At 40.6% G+C, this 21,219-nt stretch overlaps 1 protein-coding gene across 1 annotated transcript in view; it reads right to left on the bottom strand.

The window, feature by feature from the left end:
• LOC119705444 (transcription initiation factor TFIID subunit 4-like) overlaps window positions 1-21,219 on the bottom strand; it is a 146,858-nt gene that overhangs the window by 57,328 nt on the left and 68,311 nt on the right. Inside the window, exon 13 of the mRNA XM_038147873.1 lies at window positions 14,633-14,689. Within this exon, the coding sequence (XP_038003801.1) occupies window positions 14,633-14,689 (57 nt within the window). The remainder of the gene's footprint in view (window positions 1-14,632; window positions 14,690-21,219) is intronic.

Raw genomic sequence — 21,219 nt, 5'->3', positions numbered from 1 at the left:
GGTTTCCAACTGCAAGTCACACCACCTCTCCAAAATCAAAGACTACTTATCCTACGTGAATAAGCATCTGCTCAAGGGGCATTATTTGTTTTCTCTCTTGTTTTTCTGCTTTAAAGAACTGCAGTTACATTACACGCTTAGGACTTTAGGAATCCATTAATTAATTCTGTTCAAAATTATTTTTTCTTGACATCCTTTTTCACCAATAGATGAAAGGAGTGCAATAGTTGCACAATTATTGCAGTATAAAAATGCCTACATTCCCAACATGTCATAATTTCTACCTTTTGTATGAGAATAAATAAATAATGTAAGTGAATAATCAAAGAATCAGATTTGCATTAAAAAGGAAATGAGATTATCTAAAATGTACCTCCTTACCTTCCTCTTTCCAAGTAAAATATTTTTAATCTTTCATTCTTCCTTCTGCTTTTCCTTAAAACAGTCATCCCATCTCCAAAACAACACAAGGGGGTTAATTAATTTTCAATTTATTGCATATTGAACCTTTGATTTAGATTTTTACAATCCTTCAACATATTACAAGTCTAAAATGTATGTCACCACCAGCAGAATATAATTCTTCACAGAAAAACTCCACTATGTTTTTTGCTCTCTATTCTTTGGCATATTATCATAAGTAAGGAGAACTATAGATCATATCCACATTATAGGCTCCTCTTTCTCACAATCTTGGGAGGAAAAAAAAAATTCTGACTTTCCTCTCTGAATTGTAAAGGTAGAAGGGTAAAACTTCATTATGTTCTAAAATTCATGTCCAAAATCCTAATGTCTAAAAACCCACATTTTTCTGACCAGTCCAGTTTTAAAAATATGGGAATTAAACACTGTCCCCTAAGAAATAATTGCTCTACATGCCCTTAAAGATTGCTTTTTGGCCAGAAATTTGAAGAATATTTAATGATGTTCCATTACAGAAATGGTCAGCTGTTTCAAAATGGTTTAAAATTCACAATAAACACTATCAGGGATGACAAGGAGAACACTGGAATCACCACTGTTGGCTGTGCTCATTTTCCCCTTCTTGTCTGTGTGCACTTCCCAACTTGTCTCAGACCCCACCCAGCACAACCCTTCCTAGGACAGCTCCAAACCCAGGCTGGAAGTATTCTCTTTTAACATCAAGGCACAAAGGATAATCTGCTAACAAGTGAACTCTGCTGTGCCATATGCAGGCAGGAAGGGTTCAGCAAGCAGCCTGTCACAAACGCTTAGTGCTGCACAGAGCACTGAGCAGAGCCAGGGCTCTGCAGCGCGCTGCTCGCTCGCCACCCCAGCGCCGCACACAGCTGGGCTCCACGGGACTGCTGCACAGGCTGGACACTGCCCTGAGATCCTCTGCTCCTCAGCTGCGCCTTCAGCAACAAAACCAAGGAGATGGGAAACAGACACCAAACAGGCACACCCGGAAATCAGTGCAAAATCACAACATTTGATTGGTTGCGATTGATTTTCAGCTAAATTGCATGCACAGGTTATTTTGTATATACAACTGCAAAAGTATTTTGCATTTAAGAAAAATGTTAGGTGCAGCTGATAACAATAAATCCTAATTGTCCACAGGAGTTATGATACGAGATTATATCTAACACCAGAGGGACAAATTCTGTTTGTTTTGAATATTACTACTGATGTCAATAGAGTTATTCCATAGTTACAGTGGTGTGGCAGAAGGATTCAATTATAACATTTAAATGTAAGGGACATCCATTTAAAAAGTAACAGGAGCAAAAATGCACTCAGAGGTGCATTTTATTTGACAGGGCAAAAATAAAAATCTCCATCCCAGAACAGTCAGATCATTCTCATACTTGCTACATAGCCTACTACATGTCCCCAGCATTCCTGAATGCTGGCATGCCTGCTAAGGCAGACATTTCCTTAGCCACTGGATTTAGGATGTTTGATTTTTCAAATATCAGTACTTCCCAGAAATTATTTCTCCGCATAGCTAGATGGACAGATGAACATTTTTAAACTGAGGAATTATTTTTAAAGCCTCAGTTAAAATTACCTGAGGATATTTATGAAATGTACATTTATGATTTTTTCTTTTGTGTAGCTGAGCAGATCACAGAAATCACCCTATATCGCAATGTTAACAGAAGCATACATTGACAAATTTAAGAAATACAGGCATTTTAGATAATGTAACAATGTACAAGGTATCCAAATCATCAAATAAATACAGAGCAGAACACTGTCACATACTGCTGAAATCCAGCACCTTGCACTGAGCACCATGACTGCACACAAAAACCACAGAAGTTTAATTCAATAGTTAAGCATATTTTACCTCTATGTCAATTACCAGATTAAACATTGACAAAAGTGGGATAAAGAAATAATGGTCTCAGGAAACTCTGCCAGTCTCTCATGGCCTGAAGTTACCTTTCTCCTCTGCTAAAATTCAGAGTATTGTTTGACTTCTGCACCCTAAAATAAGGTACAAGTTTTCAATCTGAGACTTAATTAAAAAAGCTCATAGGGTGGGCTAATGGAGGTCCATATTCTTTAGGTGTTTCCATGCAACCTGAAGGTCTGTATCACTCTATCTTGCAATCACCTAGATCACTAAAAAGGTAAAAACTAAAAACAGCAAAAAGATGCAAACACTTATTTCTTAGAGGGAGGAAGAAATCATCCCATACTTTTGTTTTCTGACACACACATACAAGAGATTCCTGAACACACTGCTTAAGAAGGAAAGACTAGCAAATGCTGATGACAGACCATTATTAAAAGAGAGAACAATTCTGCTGGATACTGAATTTACTGTTCCTCAAAACAGGAAGCTGAAAGCAGTTGACTTAATTAAACAGCAGCATATGCAGTGAAGTGACGATGTGTATTCAACAATCTTCACAATCATGCCCTGTCACACTAAGGCAGGGCAGAAATCCTGGAAATTCTACAGGTATCCCCTGAGGGGAGCCCATCTCACCTGTCCAGAGCTGGCAGGTGCCCACTATAGCCACCAAATGCTGGGCTGCCTTAGCACTAAGGGCTCTATGGAAACACAGCTCACACTTTCCTGGAATTTAAACACAGATTTTGAAAATAAATAGGCAAAATTATCCTATTTCTCATAAAAACATGCTTTCTTCTCACCAATTTCACCTCTAGTATGTTTCTAGTGGAATGAACATTCTGCTCCTCTTCTGAACACAATACTTGAGTTTAGCACTTATGCTTTATTTTCCTATTATTTTTGACACTTTCCTAAAGCTTATTTAAATTATCTGACGTGTTTGCCAGATATGAGCACTTCTGCTAGGACAAATATTTTTATTATTACGATTAAAAAAAAATAATAGATTTTCAAGCACCTCACCACATGAATATGGCTTTTGGCCATTAAGAGAAATCTTCAGAATCTACAGGGTGTTATTTCTGTTTCAAGAATATAAGTGTCTGTTCTGGATATAAATACATTTTCTACTTGTGGAGGGAAAGGACACAGCAGTGTAAGAGGCTGCTCTGTACTTCATGGCTGTGCAGAGTCAATAAACCCATGAACTGTAATTGCACCACACTGCTTTTCAACTTGCTTCACTTGAACCCTACCCAACACTGAGGCAGCAGTTTTTAGGAAGCTGTAACACCTCAGTGTACAGACACTCATCAGCATAAATGCATATACCATACATTCCTATTCCAGGAAATCAGGTATTTATGACCATTTCCATGGAAATCTAGAAGTTAAGCACCAATTCAGCAGCAATTTGTAATAGTAAACAAAACCAAAACTCTTACTCAACTGCTCAATAACATTAAAAATACATTAATATCTTTCAAGTGTTTACATTTTAGAGAGAACCATACCTACCTTTAACAAAACTATTTGAGGGGAAAACAGTCTATATTGTAAATTACAGTAAGAAATTTTATTTATTTAATGATTACTACTACTACTGCAGGGTAACTACTTTTTCAAGGTATGTTGAGCAGTATCTCATTATTCAGCTAAAATGATGTAATTCTTTCACAGGCTGACAGTATTTTTGAACGACAAGACTAAACTAAAAATAGGAAATAGATGTTAACACACCTTTCATGACCTCTGCATGTTACTGCCCAGCCATCTAGCTTGTAGTTTAGAGAAGAGCTGGATAAAAACTAGCTGCAGTCAGAAATGTTGAGTGTTTAGTTAACCAAAATGGACACTTCTTACCCCACTGTTAATGGTAATAAATCTTCACAAAAATGGGCTGGAAAGGAAGTTTTAAATTACTCTCTGTTTAAAATTTTACTATTGCATTTCAACTTTTGCTTTAACTGTGCTCCCATGAACTCTTTCATCTTCCACTACCAGGTTAAAAACAGATCCCAGGTTTTATGAAAAGCAGTGTGCTCTATGAAATGTACACATTCCAAACAAACGTATACACTCTCGTGAGAGCACAGAACATGTGAGCACCCAGCCAGACTGCAGCCGGGAGGCGGCTGCGGGAGCAGGGGGAGGTCTGTGCGGAGGGCTTCACAAAGAGGAGCCGGAGCAGGGACACACAGGAGCCGGGACGTGCAGCCCCTGCCCGGGTGGAAAGGGACACAGGGGAGCCGGGACATGCAGCCCCTGCCCGGCTGGAAAGGGACACAGGGGAGCCGGGACATGCAGCCCCTGCCCGGCTGGAAAGGGACACAGAGGAGCCGGGACATGCAGCCCCTGCCCGGGTGGAAAGGGACACAGGGGAGCCGGGACATGCAGCCCCTGCCCGGGTGGAAAGGGACACAGAGGAGCCGGGACATGCAGCCCCTGCCCGGGTGGAAAGGGACACAGGGGAGCCGGGACATGCAGCCCCTGCCCCAGCCCGAGTGGGCAGAGACTCACAGGAAGGGGCACACAGGAACCGGGAAAACCAGCCCCAGCCCCAGCCCCAGCCGCAGCCGCAGCCCCTCGCAGGAAGGGGCACACAGGAGCCGGGATGAGCAGCCCCAGCCGCAGGCCCTCGCAGGAAGGGGCACACAGGAGCCGGGATGAGCAGCCCCAGCCGCAGCCCCTCGCAGGAAGGGGCACACAGGAGCCGGGATGAGCAGCCCCAGCCGCAGCCCCTCGCAGGAAGGGGCACACAGGAGCCAGGATAAGCAGCCGCAGCCCCTCGCAGGAAGGGGCACACAGGAGCCGGGATGAGCGGCCCCAGCCGCAGCCGCTCGCAGGAAGGGGCACACAGGAGCCGGGATGAGCAGCCGCAGCCGCAGCCCCTCGCAGGAAGGGGCACACAGGAGCCGGGCGCTTCGCCTCCGTGCCCCCGGGGCAGCGCATGTGACGCAGCCCCGCAGGATCCGGGGGCAGATGAAAGCTGGCAGCTGTGGCTGCCTCGGGCGCTCCAGGCTGCCAAACAGGGCTTACAAACACGTTAGCTCGGCAGCAGAATTAAAGCCCTCATTCAGGTTTGTTTTGGAGTAAGAAACCAACGCGCACAGAGGGGATGGGGGAAATTTGCCCTGCAGGCTTGAGCCTAAATACACCTTGACCTCCCCCCACCCCCGCAAGCTGCTCTAGAGCAGAGCAGGCTTAACTAAGGGGCCAAATCATCTAAATAATAATTCATGTTGTTGTCCAAGCAACCTCCTCAGTTTCTGACAAGCAGACGCAGCTGACATTTGCTGCCCTCTACTTATTAAACAGGCAATCATATTCTAAAGCGCGGTTATTCTGCCAAATTAGCACGAAAGTAAAGCTGTTGCTGTGTCCAGTTAAAACAGTTACGTGATTTTTCCACATTCACAGCTTGCTCCAAACAGCTTTTTTTCTTTTTTTCCCCGTCTATGCCAGTGTGATGAATTGTTCTTAACAAGGTTGTTTCTACCTGAGGAAGACCCATATTTAGACAGAATACCACTGAAGCAAAAGGAGAACTGCAAATTCAGTCCTGACCTCTCCCTTGCACACACTCATCTGGTGTGTGTATATATATATATACAGAGAGAGAGAGAGAGAGTGCGTGTGTGTTTATATTTAAATAGATTTTTTAAAATTTATAAAAATTCTTTCAGAAAAGGAAGTACCAATTGCATGTACTCCTGCTGCTTCTGGAACCTCTGGATGCAATTGTCAGTATTCAGGACAGGCAAACTCAAACCCATCCTTATCACAAAATCTTACATGCCAAACATGGAAAAGAATAGCCCCCTTATCTTTTATCAAGCTTGGCTGTCCAGGCATCCAAAAGGGATTAGAAACAGGGGGCTGCCACCCTCCTCTTGTTCAAAATCAAAAAGCAGTAGCACTGGTTATTCCTACAGACCTAGAAGGAAAACTACAGACATGAAGGTCTGAAGATTTCACAGTTACCACCTTCAAAAAATTCATTTTACAAGAGGAAGTTCCTGCTGGAGTATTTTGGTGAAATTCAGAAGAGCAAAGTCACCTTCAGCTTTAGAAATTCTTTACAAAAAGCTTTTACCATTCTAAACCCAATTTCTGGAAATTCACATTTAGGTAGTCCTGCTGCTGTATAATGAGAGACCACTTACTGAAATAACCTTGTGTTGTGTTAGGCAGGACTCCATCAGGGTGTGTGTGCTGGAAGGTGATGGAGACAACAGGGATGGCTTTCTCCTTCCCTACCACCTTTTTGCTCTATCCACCAGATAGAGCATATTTGCAATAGGTACTGCTCTTCTGGAACTGTTCAAACACAAACCAAATATATTTCATTCCAGAGCTAAACTCTATTTTGAAAATGAGTCTTGACTCTTCCTCACTAGTTTTACTTGAAAAATAAGAGTATCCAGTTACTTACCATTTTGTTGGGAAACATGAGAAAACAAGAAATAATCACAAAAAGAAAAGCCAACTTTAACAGGTGTATACAACTCAGTATTTTCATGACCCCATTCTCAGAGCACTAAATGGGAACCCTTTTGGTAGCAGGTTAAGAAAATCACTCTGTTTCATTAGTTATGAATAGCTGCAAAAGCCTCAAGCAGCAGATTGCACCAGGACAAATACACTTGCCATACAAGATGTAAGGAAATTACATTGCTGTTGGGTTAATTTGAAGGTTGATACCTTTCAAATACTCAGTGAGACATCAGCTAAACAAGGAACAATGCTTGAGTGGACAGTTTGCTTTCTTGTTCCTTTCTCTTGTCACACCCACAGAAAGACGTGGCTTGGAAGGGAACTTAACAATCCTCTCATTCATGGGCAGGGACACCTTCCACTGTCCCAGGCTGCTCCAAGCCCCAGTGTCCAGCCTGGCCTTGGGCACTGCCAGGGATCCAGGGGCAGCCCCAGCTGCTCTGGGCAGCCTGTGCCAGGGCCTGCCCACCCTGCCAGGGAAGAGTATTTACTAATGTCTAACCTACTCTCGGTCACTGTGGAGCCATTCTCCCTTGTCCTGCAGCTCCAGGTCCTTGTAAATAGTCTCTCTCCATCTTTCCTCCAGGTACAGGAAGGTCACAATTAGGTCACAGAAGCTTCTCTTCTCCAGGCTGAACAATCCCATGCTCACTGTCCCATTTTGTTTTGCATCAGCCCCTGCTCTGCAAGGTATGTAACCTCATTTTTCCTGCTTACAAACACCTCCCTTGCAAAGCCTCCCAGATGTGACACAGAACTTTGTGAGGAACAAAACATGGATGCAGTACATGGATCCTTCTGACACAAGGCACTTCACATTGGTGTAAACCAAGTTCTAAGGCTTTGATTTCTAGGTAGCAAGTATAAACAAAGATAAAGGAGTGTTCTTACTTTAGACTACAAAGATGGTGGTACAGAAATAGTTTGTTACTTAAAAATGGCTGTGTATTTAGCTCCTCTATCAGTAAAACAGTATTTCCCTTTAAAAATGCTAAACCCAACAGTTTTCATCAATCATGAAAAATAAGCATTCATGTTAACTAAACAAGAGCTGGGCACTATGTGTATGCTGGAATAATGCACCACTACAGAATGTCACCAACTTGATTTTGTAGAAGAAAATTACTACATTGGACAGCATTGGATTTAATTTAGATTTGTGGTAGACTAATATGATAATCTTGGGTCAAGCTTGGGTGAGGGAGAAGACAAAAAAAAAAAAAAAACAAACAACCCAGCACTTGACTCAACTCTAATTAATATACATTTTACCCAAGCAGGAATAAATAATTTGACTCAGCTGGAAGATATCACAGCCATTCCTCTGATCCCCCAGCATTTTTCTGTCAATTATCCAGTTTCTGACTCTCTGTACAGCAAGGGCGACATCACACTTCAGCCAGACAACTTGCCACAACTTCTGCTCTAAGCCCAGGAGAACCTGGTGGCATTGTCATCACCTTCAGTCTTACAAAGACATATGCAAGAAGTTCTGCTGAACAGTAAGATTGCTACTGAACAAAGTTCTTCAGGACTTGTAGAATTCATCACTGGGCAGTGCCTCATCCTTGGAAACACAGGAAATTTGGAAGACTTATACATCAAGATCCATATGTAATAAACTTATTACTGGTTATAGATTGTCTTGTTTCCCCAGCACCATTTGCACATGCAAATGTAATACCATTCCTCTCTTTTCTGGTTATAAGTTTTATAATCAACTTCAGTCATCAGAATTTGGGACTGTTACCATAATATACCTGTACATCTAATGTAGTATCCGCTAAAAGGAAAAAAAACAATCACAGCTAACACAAGGAGTAAACTTGACAATGCAGGAGGACTTCCAGGAGAGTATTTTGACTGGTAAGACAGGACCTCTCCTCTCTGAGGTGCAAGTTTAGTACATTTAGTACATAGTACACAATTTTAGGTCATTGCAGCAACTCTGTAACTTCAGAAAAATCTTGTACTCTGAAGCCAAATCCAGCTTAAGTCAGATGGGAACGGTCAAAGCATTTTTCTGGGTACAAACAGACCTGAGGTACAGGGAAAGCATAAAAAAAGTGACTGTTACCTGACTTTCTACACATATTGACAAGAATGCTTGCACTCCTTCTGCATCACAGCTGTAACACGGGTAACCTGATGCAGAAAACTGTTCATGAAATAACTCTGTTCTGAGGAATCAGTGTTGCTTAAACATTGCTTCATCATTACTTCAGCTATCACATTGATAGCTTTTCCTTCTTTCTACTTCCTGACACACAGATGGGTTAGAAAGCTATGTGGAAATTTAACTTAAACTTCCTGTTCAAGTGCCCCACTTCTCATTGAACTGTGTTATAAGAAAGCAATTTAAGATAACATTGTTGCTTTTGGATCAATGTTTTTATGTCAGGCATGACAATACAGAAAACTGACTTAGACTTCTCATCACTGAGACACTGCTTTAGCAGTAAAATATTTAAGGACTTCGGCTTTGCTGAAAAGGTGAATAAATGAACTTGCCAAACAAAGCAAAATCCTTTTCATTTCCTTTCATTTTCAGTACTTATGATAATTGGAGTAAACTATCATTTAAATATTTCAAAAGAAACCATTCCTACTGAGTTGATACATAAATATTAGTGTGGTGACAAGAACTTATTTAGTGTAAAACCGTTTTCCTATTGTAGTCACTAAGTATACGAGGCTGGAGTTTCAGTAATCCTGCTACAAGTTAAGTTCTGGGGGATTTAAAACCTCTAAAGCAATGTTAGACCCACATAACATACACATCATAGGATGTACATATTTCATTACTCTGAAGAGAAGGATCCTGCAGCTTCTTCTAGAACTCCACCTGCTAACAGCCCCCACATTTTACTGCACAGAACCCAGAAAAGGATACAGGTCCAAGTCTAAACCTCAGCCCAGCAAGGCTCTTGCTCCAGAGGACACTGCAGAGGGGGGATGGCAGCACCCAAGGCCAGTGGGTCCCGGAGTGGAAGAGCCTCTCTCTGCCTACTGTGCTCCTGCAGGACCCGAGCACTCCAAAGCTCCTGGCCAGGGGACCACAAAGGACCTGCCCAGCCCCGGGCAGCTGGGCCAGCTCTGCTGGCAGGGGCACACAGAGGGCTGCCTGGTGCCTTCCCCAGCATCTGAAGGCTTCTGGTATGAATAGCAACAGGTCAGAGACTTTCCTTGCACGGCCGATGGGCACATCTGAGAACAGATTCCAGTGGGGTTTATCTAACCTGATCTGGGGCCTGCATCCATGCCCAGACATTTATGGGGTCTGGTTTATTCATTATTGTGCCATATTCTTGGTTGGTGATGACACAAAAATTTGACCCAAGTTCATCTTTCAGGATCAGCCTCAGCTACCTAACTTTTAATTTAAAATATTTTTTAGGCAACAGACCCTGATATGCAGAACACCCCTGGCAGAATGGATGTTAAGGATCTTACCCTCCCTGCCTTTCCTTTAAACCATTTCTGTCATTAATTACTAGGTGTTGACTCAGATATTCCTAATCTTGATCTACGCCTGCTATCAGCTATATGGCTTCTTTTATGTTCTATTTAATGAAGCTTTTTAAGGAAATTAGAGAACTCATAATTTCTTTAACTCACATTTGTGACTTCCAGACTACATAAATCAGTGTATTTCCTAAAACTTGATTTTAAAAGCTTTAGTCATGCTTTTTTCATTGAAGTTTATTAGGGTTGGTTTAGCAAAACATAAAGTTTCAGTGACTTTCTAACCACTCTTCAACAACAGCAGTCTCTGCAAAAACTTAACTATGTCTTGGCTAAAACTGAAAACTCCACTGCTTATTATCAATACCCTGCTTATTATTGATTACAACAATTAATTTAAAAGTTACTTAAAACCATTAGTTAGAAAAAAATAATTAGGAAAGTTATGTAATTTCCAACAAAACAGACACTGCTCAAAAATGATGCTATTTCTTACATTAAGTTGTACCAAGTCAGACATATCAGAATTTGCTACTAAGCAATGCAACAAAGTAATAGCTGAAAAGCATCATCTTCCCCTGCAATAGTCTAAATGGAGACTTCCATTGAGATGAAAAGAGATTAAAATCTTTTTAATAGTTTATTAAATAGGTTTACCATTGAAACAGTCACATGCTGTCCACTGAAAAAGGCTGCACCAACTTAGAAGTGTGAAAGCAAATGGAGAGTTCTGAGCAAGGTAATCCTCCACAGGTACATTTTGGTACTGCCTTCACTCAAGTCCACTTGAAACAGGTTAGTACCAAAGTAAGTCACTCAGACTGAAATCAGAGAGGGTTTGCACTGCCTTCTCTAAAACAGTGCTGGTCTGGGTGTGAATGAAACCTGAGTGTTCTGTCTTGTCTCTGCAATAAGACCTGATGTAGATCAGCCTCCCCTTTGTTTGGGTAAGTATTTAAGTGCAGTTTAAACCTGATTTATGCCAATTTGGTTTAAACAATATGCAGAGTGGTTTGAAGAATGGCTAATAAATAGATCAAGATGGAATTACAGAGAAAAAAATATAATCTTTACCTAATCAAATTAATTTTGAAATGTGTTCAAAGGATTCCACTTACACTGTCTTTGTGGCACTAAGAAACAAGAAGGAATCTTTCAACTGGTAGATGTTCTGTGAAAGAAACTGAGCTAATCTTTTTTTCTTCTTAAATTAGGAAGGAAAAAAGAGCATTACAGAATGAACACTCCAAAATACCCATGAAGGAGAATGTTTTGGAATGAATATCCTTTCCTAGTTTTCTTTCTTTCCTCTTCATCCTATTACCCTTCTATTGGTACCTTATTTTGCATTCCAAGACAGCATTTCCCAGAGATCCTTCGATGTTTTTAATAGTTTTTTTTTTCTTTTTAAGGAAAGATTTAGAAGACTTTAAGACTTCAAATTACTTCTTTTAGTACTTCACTTTCTCTCTCTGACTTCTGTCAGTAGTGTCACTGTTCAAACTGATTAAAGCCTGAACCATTCTCCATTTTCAGAATATAATAATGGTATTACCAGCTGTTTTGCTGGGATGAAAAAACAAGCTATCTGGCAATCATATCATTAAACAAGTAACACCACCTAGAAGAGCTGCAGGTTTCTTGGGTGCCCTCTCTGTTTTTTTTAAAACACTACCTAACACCACTTTACTACAGGCCACAAGAATATCTGTGCAACAAAGGTCTTCAGGCAATATTCAAGACAGAAATCATGGAATCACAGCTTCAAATCCAGCTTCTTATTAATCAGCTTATACAAAAGCTGGAAGAAATCTGAGCTATGGGTCATAAGCACATGTAAGAGTAGCCCAGCTGGCAGTGAAGTTTTGAAATTTTTTACATTTTTGTTGGCACTGATTCTAAACATTTAATTTCAAATGACAGAGCCATGCCCAAGACAGTTTTTCTAATCAACCTTTTATACTATAAAATGAGTTATTTTTCATTTTGGCAATGCCAATAATTTAAGACGTCAGGATATATCCAGTAACCAGTGCAGAAAAATACATGAACAATCTTAAAACAACATCCTGCCACTACCATGCCACACTCCCCTCTGCAAAAGAAAATGTTTTTACTAACTAAATTTTAGTATTTAAGTGAAAGTCTCTAGAGCTTTAGAACCCTGATTACTAAAACCAGAGACATTTCTTATGGTTTCAAACATGCAGAATGAAATTCCACTTCAGTGGTGCCAGCAGATGATGCATTTCTGTGAGCGGGCTGGGCGAGCAGGCAGGGCCAGCTCCAAGGGCAGAGGCTGCAGCACCCAGACAAAGCCAGCAGTGCAACCACAGCCTGCTGTGCCTGAAGCCCCCCTGAGGAGCTCCTGCAGCACCCAGACAAAGCCAGAGCTGCAGCCACAGCCCGCTGTGCCCGAAGCTCTGAGGAGCTCCTGCAGCACCCAGACAAAGCCAGAGCTGCACCCACAGCCCACTGTGCCCGAAGCTCTGAAGAGGAGCTCCTTCTGCAGTGTCCAAAGCCAGAGCTGCAGCCACAGCCCGCTGTGCCCGAAGCTCTGAGGAGCTCCCTCTGCAGTGCCCCAAGCCAGCAGCCCAAGCCCAGCCCGCTGTGCCCCAAGCCCCTCTGAGGAGGAGCTCCCTCTGCAGTGCCCCAAGCCAGCAGCCCAAGCACAGCCCGCTGTGCCCCAAGCCCCTCTGAGGAGGAGCTCCCTCTGCAGTGCCCCAAGCCAGCAGCCCAAGCACAGCCCGCTGTGCCCCAAGCCCCTCTGAGGAGGAGCTCCCTCTGCAGTGCCCCAAGCCAGCAGCCCAAGCACAGCCCGCTGTGCCCCAAGCCCCTCTGAGGAGGAGCTCCCTCTGCAGTGCCCCAAGCCAGCAGCCCAAGCCCAGCCCGCTGTGCCCCAAGCCCCTCTGAGGAGGAGCTCCCTCTGCAGTGCCCCAAGCCAGCAGCCCAAGCACAGCCCGCTGTGCCCCAAGCCCCTCCGTGGGCTCCCCCCGAAGCCGTGCTCGGCTCGCCTTCGCCCCGTGCACTCCTCGCAGCCCCCGGGCAGCCCCGGCTCCCCCACAGCTGCTCCACCCTGGCCACTGCAACACTGGCCTCACTAGCCCTGTCTTTCACTTCCTCAGGTTTCCAATGGCCGGGAAAGAATGCCCAAGAAAGCCACACTGATGCAGCAGCAATGCATTTAATCCCAGCTCTGTTCATTTCCAGCAGCACGGCACCTTCAGCTCTCAGCTCAACAGCCCTTTCTGCCTGCCAGTAATTGCTCTCAGAAATCTCATTCTCCCTTTGCATACACTGGCTGCCTACAAAACCCAAGTACTATTAAAATCCTGCCTCTTTTCCTGCCAAATAACTTGATTACTCTATTTCATTTCAATACTTGCTTGACAAATACAACTCTGGAAACACTAAGGCCTGGTCTAATGTTTACAGGAACTCATTTCAGCAAGTCTTACTACATAATCACAGAATGAAATGAAGATAAATAAAATCATCCATGTATTTGGATTTTTTTGACTGTTACATACATAAAATCTGTGTAGCTAACGGGACTCCAGAATACTGCCAAGAGGGAAACAAAACAGGAAGAACAGGTCAATACAAAAGGACTTGCTATATGCATTTTTCTGTATATCTTACCTTCCAGTGCATAATTATTACCTGCTAATGTGTATATCCAAACAAGTTGGCTAAAAAGAATGGCATCATTTTGCTGAAATTGCTTTCAACTGATGGATATTTTAATCTTTCTAATTGATTTAAGTTACAACCCAATCCTAAGGCATGAGATGCCTTAAGCAAAGGACACTCACTCATTTATAGCAAATTAAGGTACTCTTAGAGTAACACATCACAGCTTCATGGGAAATTATTTGATATTTTTTAGATTATTGTAATTTAGACAAATGAGTAAACAGTCCACTGAATCACAGTACAAAGAAAATGACTGGCAATTACATTACTTGAAAGAATGTTACCAGAACAAAATGGTTAAGGAGCACATTTCTAAGAAAGCGACATTTTACAAAAAGACAAAGGCATATATTTTCCACCAAAATCTAGAGCTGCTGTCATCAACAACCCAACAAAAGCTACAGCTACCTAAAATGGAAATGAAAATGTAATGTATGGAAATATTCTCTTATAAAATCTCCTTAGGCTTCACATGTATTAATGTATTAGTTTGCAAACATTAAGATCAAAGGCGAAGCAACAAATACATCCTAAAAAGTTTTTAGTCAGATTTTTATTAACGATATACAAGTAGCAAGGCATAAAAAATTAATATGTTCAAGCCTTGAAATGTCAAGTGTAATGATCTCTAGCTCTGCTTACCTCCTTTGCTTTTTGTTTCAGTCTAGCTTGCTCTGGGTCTTCTTGCCTTGAGCGACTCTACATGTTTAAAAAAAATGGGGAAAAAAGGTTAACAGATGGTTTAAGAACCCCTCATCTGTTGCAGTAAGTTAAAAAACAGCAAAGAAATAGGAACAGGATACAAGGTATCAAACATGGGACACCTAAATTGACAGAACTGCAATTTCAAAGCCATGAGCCTCACCCAAAATAAGGTTGAATGCTCAGTTAAAAATAAGATACAGTCAAGATTTGAATTTAAAAAAAAAACCAAAACAAATCAAAACCAACCAAACAAAGAACCGAAACCGAACCAAACAACCAAACAACAAAAACAAAAGAAAACCAACTATAAAAAAAAAAAACTAACAACAACAAAAAACCAACAAAAACCCCAAAACCAAACAAAAAAAAACCAACAAAACAAAACAAAACCCAACTCAACCACACTTTTGTCAATGTGAAAGTTTTCATACAGGTTTAGATTGCAATTATTTAATACTAACAAATTTAAGCATCCAAGGGCAGAAGTTACACCCTTTACATTACCTGAACTTTAAAATTTAGGTTCTTTCAATCACACATTTTAAAATTTACTGTTTGCAACTAAGCCTGCATTTAGCTCTTGGTAGAGAACATGAAGAAAACCAATGCAGAGTTGCCCTCCCAGAAGATAAATCTTTATTATAAAGATGTTACTATTCCATATGAGCTTGCTTTGAGTACAGCATAGAAATTCACTTTGTTAAACCCATTCATGCACTACTAATAATATTAATGTTGTCAATTTTAAAACTGGATAAATATTGCTAAATGGCAACTTCTGTACTTTCCTTCAAAACCAGGAACAGCTCTAAAAGCAGATGATTTAATTACAATAACAACCTGTAACATTTCTTTAGACACAGAGTACTTTATAACCACACGTTAAAAAACCATTAAATTTCTATTTGTGCTCACTATGCATTCTCAGACTGATGGAATTCAAAACTCAAGAGGCAGATAATATACACATTATACTTTTATAAATGTGCGATAGGTCAGCATTCAGCAAATGTTGAATAAAAAGTTACAAGAAGCTCTAAAAAAACTTGTGGCATCCATGGAAAACTGTTGTTCCTGATAGCTGAGAGATGTGGTAGTTCTGCTTCAGTATTTCTTTGAGATATAGAGTGGAATCATTTACCCAGCTCCTAAAGGAGTGTCTGTGCCCTCTCCTATCTGTCCCTGCTTGTTGCTATGCTGAAGGCAGAAACTTGAAAGAATATTTGTCTGCTAAGTTATATATTCTCAGATTTTTTTCCAGTACTTAAATTTTTCATATCGTATTCTGGTCAGAACTCAAGAATCCATTCAGAAAACCAAAGGGAGATAGGTTTTAAGGGCTTGCACTTAAAAGGGTCATGTACTATTTTTTATACACCTGGAGAGTGCCTTGGCTTGATTTGGCACAGAATTCTGTATCCTTTCTCCTGTCAGTTTTGTGGGTTTGTGGGTTTTGTGGGTTTGGTTGGTTTTTTTTGAACCGGGATTATTTTTTTTTCAGCTAATATAGCACACCTATAAAACACAGTGCTGATAACACAGGGTGACATTAAACAATAATGAGATTTTTAGATGTGCTAAACTCTTCCAGTGTGCACATCAGCTTCACCTTCCAACAACATCTACAAGTGCTTTTGTGTCTGTTGGTGTAAGAGGTTCTTGGACAGGGCAGTGTCTGCAGCCACTGAATGCCAGATTGAAATCTGAGATGGCCAATGACCAAATCTGACTTGTGCCAACCAAGGAAGGAACTCCACCCCAACACAGGCTGAAGTTCCTTCTAACTGCTGTGGCCAGACAAAAAGAAAAACGTAGATAATGTGATCTAGTCAATGTTCAAAGGACAAAGAGGTCTTTAATGAAACACGTGGGTGTGCCACAGACCTGGGTTTTTAATCAACACAGCAATTTCTAAGAACTTGATTATATTTATACCGATTAGGTTAAAAACCAAAGGAACAAACCCGAGTCAGTGAGCTGCTTCTCCAGGAGACGGGCTCAGGTCAGTGTTCATGAACTGAGCTGAACAAGGTCCTTGCTGTTATTTTGCAAGAACAATTCAATCGCTGGAGCCTCAGTTTCTCCAGTATGATGTATGGAAAAGCATATTTAGCCCTTTCATGGGTTTTGATGATAAATTTATAAATGTATAATGAACTTCTATTGCCTTGCGAGCCTCACAGTGAAAGCAGTACAGAAACACAAAGTGCTGTTACACTCCTGTATGAAGCTGAAAATTCGCCAAATGCAAAGTACAAGTTGAAAGCATGTCAGCTTTAGGAGGAAGCAGAGTGTCCTGAGAGAATCCAACTAAGACTTCTAATATTGTTACTAACTTTCTACAAGGAAATGACAGAATCCTGGAAAACACACCAGAGGTACGCAGTGTTTGGCGACAGGGTAAGAAAAATTAAAGCAGGAGATGCAAAGTAATGTTGCAATTTCCTGGGCTCCAAAAGTGAAGCTCTGCAAGTGCTACAGATAAAGTAACACATTTAAAAGTTGGGGCTTTTTATTTTTTCCCCAGAAACGGACCAAATAAGAGCAGATCTGGAGTTCAGGATAATCTCAACATGCAAAAGCAAATCACCTACTCTGTGTAAACCCCCAGCTTGTTCAGAGTAAATATATGATAAAAATTATTGCAGAGGTGAAAGCAGGTACTCAACTCCTGAACAATATCAAATACAGGAATCTTGTTTCAAAAATGAACATCTAAAATACCAGGTGAAGTTTAATATATAACCCAGATTGAATGTGAAGATAGAACTATTTTTACATTTAGAATAATGCAATGATTTTCTAATTATTGCTTGAATCCATGCCAAAGAGCTTTTCTAAAGAATCCAAGCTAGTTCTTGTTTCAAGCAAGCAGAATTAAAATTGTACATTGAGTGTATTACTACTACTAAAAAAATTAAGGAATTTAACTCTTTTGTGTTCAGAAAAAAATTTAACCTTTTTTTAAGCAGATCTGTAAGACTAAAATACTCTCCTGCTGGTTACCATGCCAGTAAGCTCTAGAAATAAAATCATCAGCATACAGAGGCTAAAATGTATTAAAGGACAAGTAGAAACATCAACTATCTCATTAATTCTTCACTTTATGATCTAATGTAAATTATAAAAGGCTTCACCAATGCTCATGCAAACAGATTAAAGCAAATATAAGCAAATGCAAATGTCAAGCTTAAGAGAGGTGCTTAAATGAGCTTTAGAAATGTCACTGGATTCCCTTCACACTCCATTCCACACGTGAACATCTCTCTCTTCCTCTGAAGAGTTTGCACAATTTTGCTGCTGCTCAGCTCTTGTAGTGCTTTGTCCACATGTCAACATCACCAAGCAATTATTTTACTGTTTTACATTTACTTTTGTCAAGCTGACTAGTCATTCCTAGCTTTTTTTAAATTGCAGTTTAACTTTTTTCTTCCAGTTAATTTATATTTTGGCTTTTCTCTTCCTTTCTCTCTAACATCCAAATCTTAATATGCAGCACTTCACCTGTTTTGTGAAACATTCTTTTCCAACATCTTTTAATGCACCAATGTCTCCTTTCTCTAAAGCTTTGGAAACACCCACTAATCAGAACCCACCAAATCAAATACTTTCAAGGACTTTATCACAATTCCTTTGCCTTCCCCTCTCTGTTCATCATGTCTAGATCTGTAAATACAGCAGGTTGCATTTACATAATGTATTTTCCTGTTGATGAATAAACACCTTTAAAAGCAGGCAAGCTTCCCATAGTAATTTTAGAGAAACCCAGGACTGATCCTAAGCAGATAACATACTTCTAAATACATTAAATGCTGTCTCCTACTGAGAATGCATTCAGCAAACCAGGTTTGTTAACATTTCTCCCAAACATCAGCTATTTTATTAGACCAGACAACCTGATATTTTAATTGTGAAGAACCAAATGCTTTGTGTTCTTTATCTGGAAACTGAAAACTGCATAGATCACATTATGTCTATGGAAATACTGGACTTCCAAAGTATGAAAAGCAGTGTATGTTAAATGTGTGTATTCAAAACAACAGAAATAAGGGGCTTCATTTACATGTTACCAAACTCCCTAATGCTCCAAACCTCAGCTCTTCCCCTGGCTTGTGTTAAGGCAGGAGGCCACAAAAGAGACATCTTAATTACACAAGGAACAGTGTAGTTTTAAGGGTATTTCAGATTTCACAGAATTGTCTTAAATTAGAAAGCAACAGTGTTTTTAAAATTATAAGGGTATTTATAACCACACTATACTTATAAACATGCACCAGGTTTTTTTTAATTGGAGCATACTCTGCATCTATGCAGATGGACAGACTAGAAGCACTCCTGATGTGTTCCACTACCATAAGTATTCAATACTTGGCTTGATTATTAACGTCAAAGCTGTACTGTTGCTAAGTTTTGGATCCACTAACAAAAAGAAAGTGTTCTGTTTAGATTTGTAAGGACTTTGCAGACTCAGCTTGTTACATCTGTGTTGGGAAACGCCTCACAGGGTCTCTCCTGCATTTGGCTACCTCTGATGCCAACTAAGGCACTTGCAGCTCTACTGCCCCTTACCAATATTTACACTGGGAGTCTTGGATGCCTCAAATTCATATTTTTGCATTAAATAATGTTAAGAATCACAACTGCAGGTGCTGTACTATCAAGAGCCACTGCTGTGCCAACAGTTTCAATTTTATACCTATTTTTCCCCATTGATGACATTAGAACTTCACCCACGGCTGTACCAGCTTATAACTTTCACTTTTAATTAAAGAAATTAAATTGGCAACATGAAACACTTTGCTTTCACGTTAGCTTTGTTAATAAAAAGTGAAAGTTAAAAGCATCATAGCTGAGGGTAAAACGTTGCTCAGTGTTACGACCATGGTGAGGTGGAATGCAGAAGCACAGGTCTGAAAACGATTTATATTAAAATCATTAAAATTGAACTAACAAATTCCTAAAAATTCAGAAATTATCTCAATGCAATAATTCCCTTTTTGCTCTGCTCTCATCAGAAGTGAGTTCCAAGTGCTCACGCAGGCAGGAGGCTGCACTGAATCCCTGCTCTCAGAAAGAGGGAAAGGATTAAATGGAATGCCAGCTGAACTCATCTCAGACTCAGGGAGAGGCCCCTCCCAGCCATCACAGCACAGGCGTGGAAGGGAATCTGCACCCCAAATTTCAGTGATCTCTCATTAAAATGAACTTCAGCTTATAGTACTACCCAATCATCCATAAATGCTAATTAACTTTACAAACAACTTCAAACATAATTTTCCATTTACTTTTGTAAATTTTCTTTTTACAGAACACATCTTACTCTTGTGACAGTTGCAGTTAAGATCCCAGAACTTGACAGATTTGTGCTAGTAATACATAAAACTCAAAATAATAGACTAATCGAATGTATATATTGGAAATTAAATTTCAACATTATTTTATAATAAAATACACAAGCATTTGGCCAGTTTGAGCAGATCAGTTAACACACTAATTTTAACATGATCTACTTTATCATAGATTATAACACAGAAGTATGATTCATTCATTTCTGAGAGCCAGGACAACCCCAAGCTGTAACTCCCTACTGTCACCACTCTCTCAAAAAAAAAAATTTCAGCTACAACCTCCTACTCCTTCCACTGCCAGAAATATTTCCATTATTAGCCCAGACTCAGAACTTCATTCAGCTTGACAAACACCGCCTGCATCTTCCAGGTTTTGGAAATAGCTCTGAAAGCAGCAAGAACAAAGATTTACTATAATATGACCAGTGCTTTGTTGGGTTTGGTTTGGGTTTGTTTTTTTGTTGGTTTGTTGGTTTGTTTGTTTTTTTTGAAAATCCTCACGAGACACACCATGTCAAATGTAAAGGTAAGATCCTCAAGTGATTTTAGTCTGGCTTTTGACCTTTCTGCAGCCTTAAGACCCTCCTCAGCTGCCTGTACCATCCCCAAAGGCCCAGAGAGGATGTCTGGCTCTGCACACACCTGGCAACAACAGCCAGTGGCTCTCACTGGCAAAACAAACCAAGGCCAAGAGTTGACTCTCCCAAATATTTTCTTGAAAGAAGCTGTGCTCTACATATGTGTTTATACACAAAATGTTTCCTCCTTGTGCCATTTTCTTTTCACCTGTGATGCTCATGTCAGGAAGGAAACCCAAAACCAGTGACAACCAAGGCAGCTCAGTCCCTCCCTGCACAGCTCCTCCTTTTGACACATCACATTTTCTGGGGGCTTGAGGCATGACTTCTTCCAGCAGCAGGAGGTGCCTGGATCTCACAGTCTGAGGACCTTTTAACACTTCTATAATAAAAATAGTTACTAGAAAGTAAATTAGAGAAAAGCTTTGGGCCACACATTCAAGGCTGGTATGGGAATGCTGTGGAATATTTTGGAATGCTGTGGGACACTCTGAAGCGTTGTGGAAGGTTTTGGAATGTTGTGGAATATGATGCAGGATCCCTGAGGTGCAGGAGAGGTCATTCTGGCTCCTGCAACAGAGTAGTAGTAGTTTCAATT

Source organism: Motacilla alba, chromosome 11 (genome assembly GCF_015832195.1).
Source record: "Motacilla alba alba isolate MOTALB_02 chromosome 11, Motacilla_alba_V1.0_pri, whole genome shotgun sequence".
NCBI classification, from domain to species: domain Eukaryota; kingdom Metazoa; phylum Chordata; class Aves; order Passeriformes; family Motacillidae; genus Motacilla; species Motacilla alba.
The sequence above is the reverse complement of the archived record's forward strand: the minus strand, read 5'-3'. Positions and strand labels throughout refer to the sequence as shown.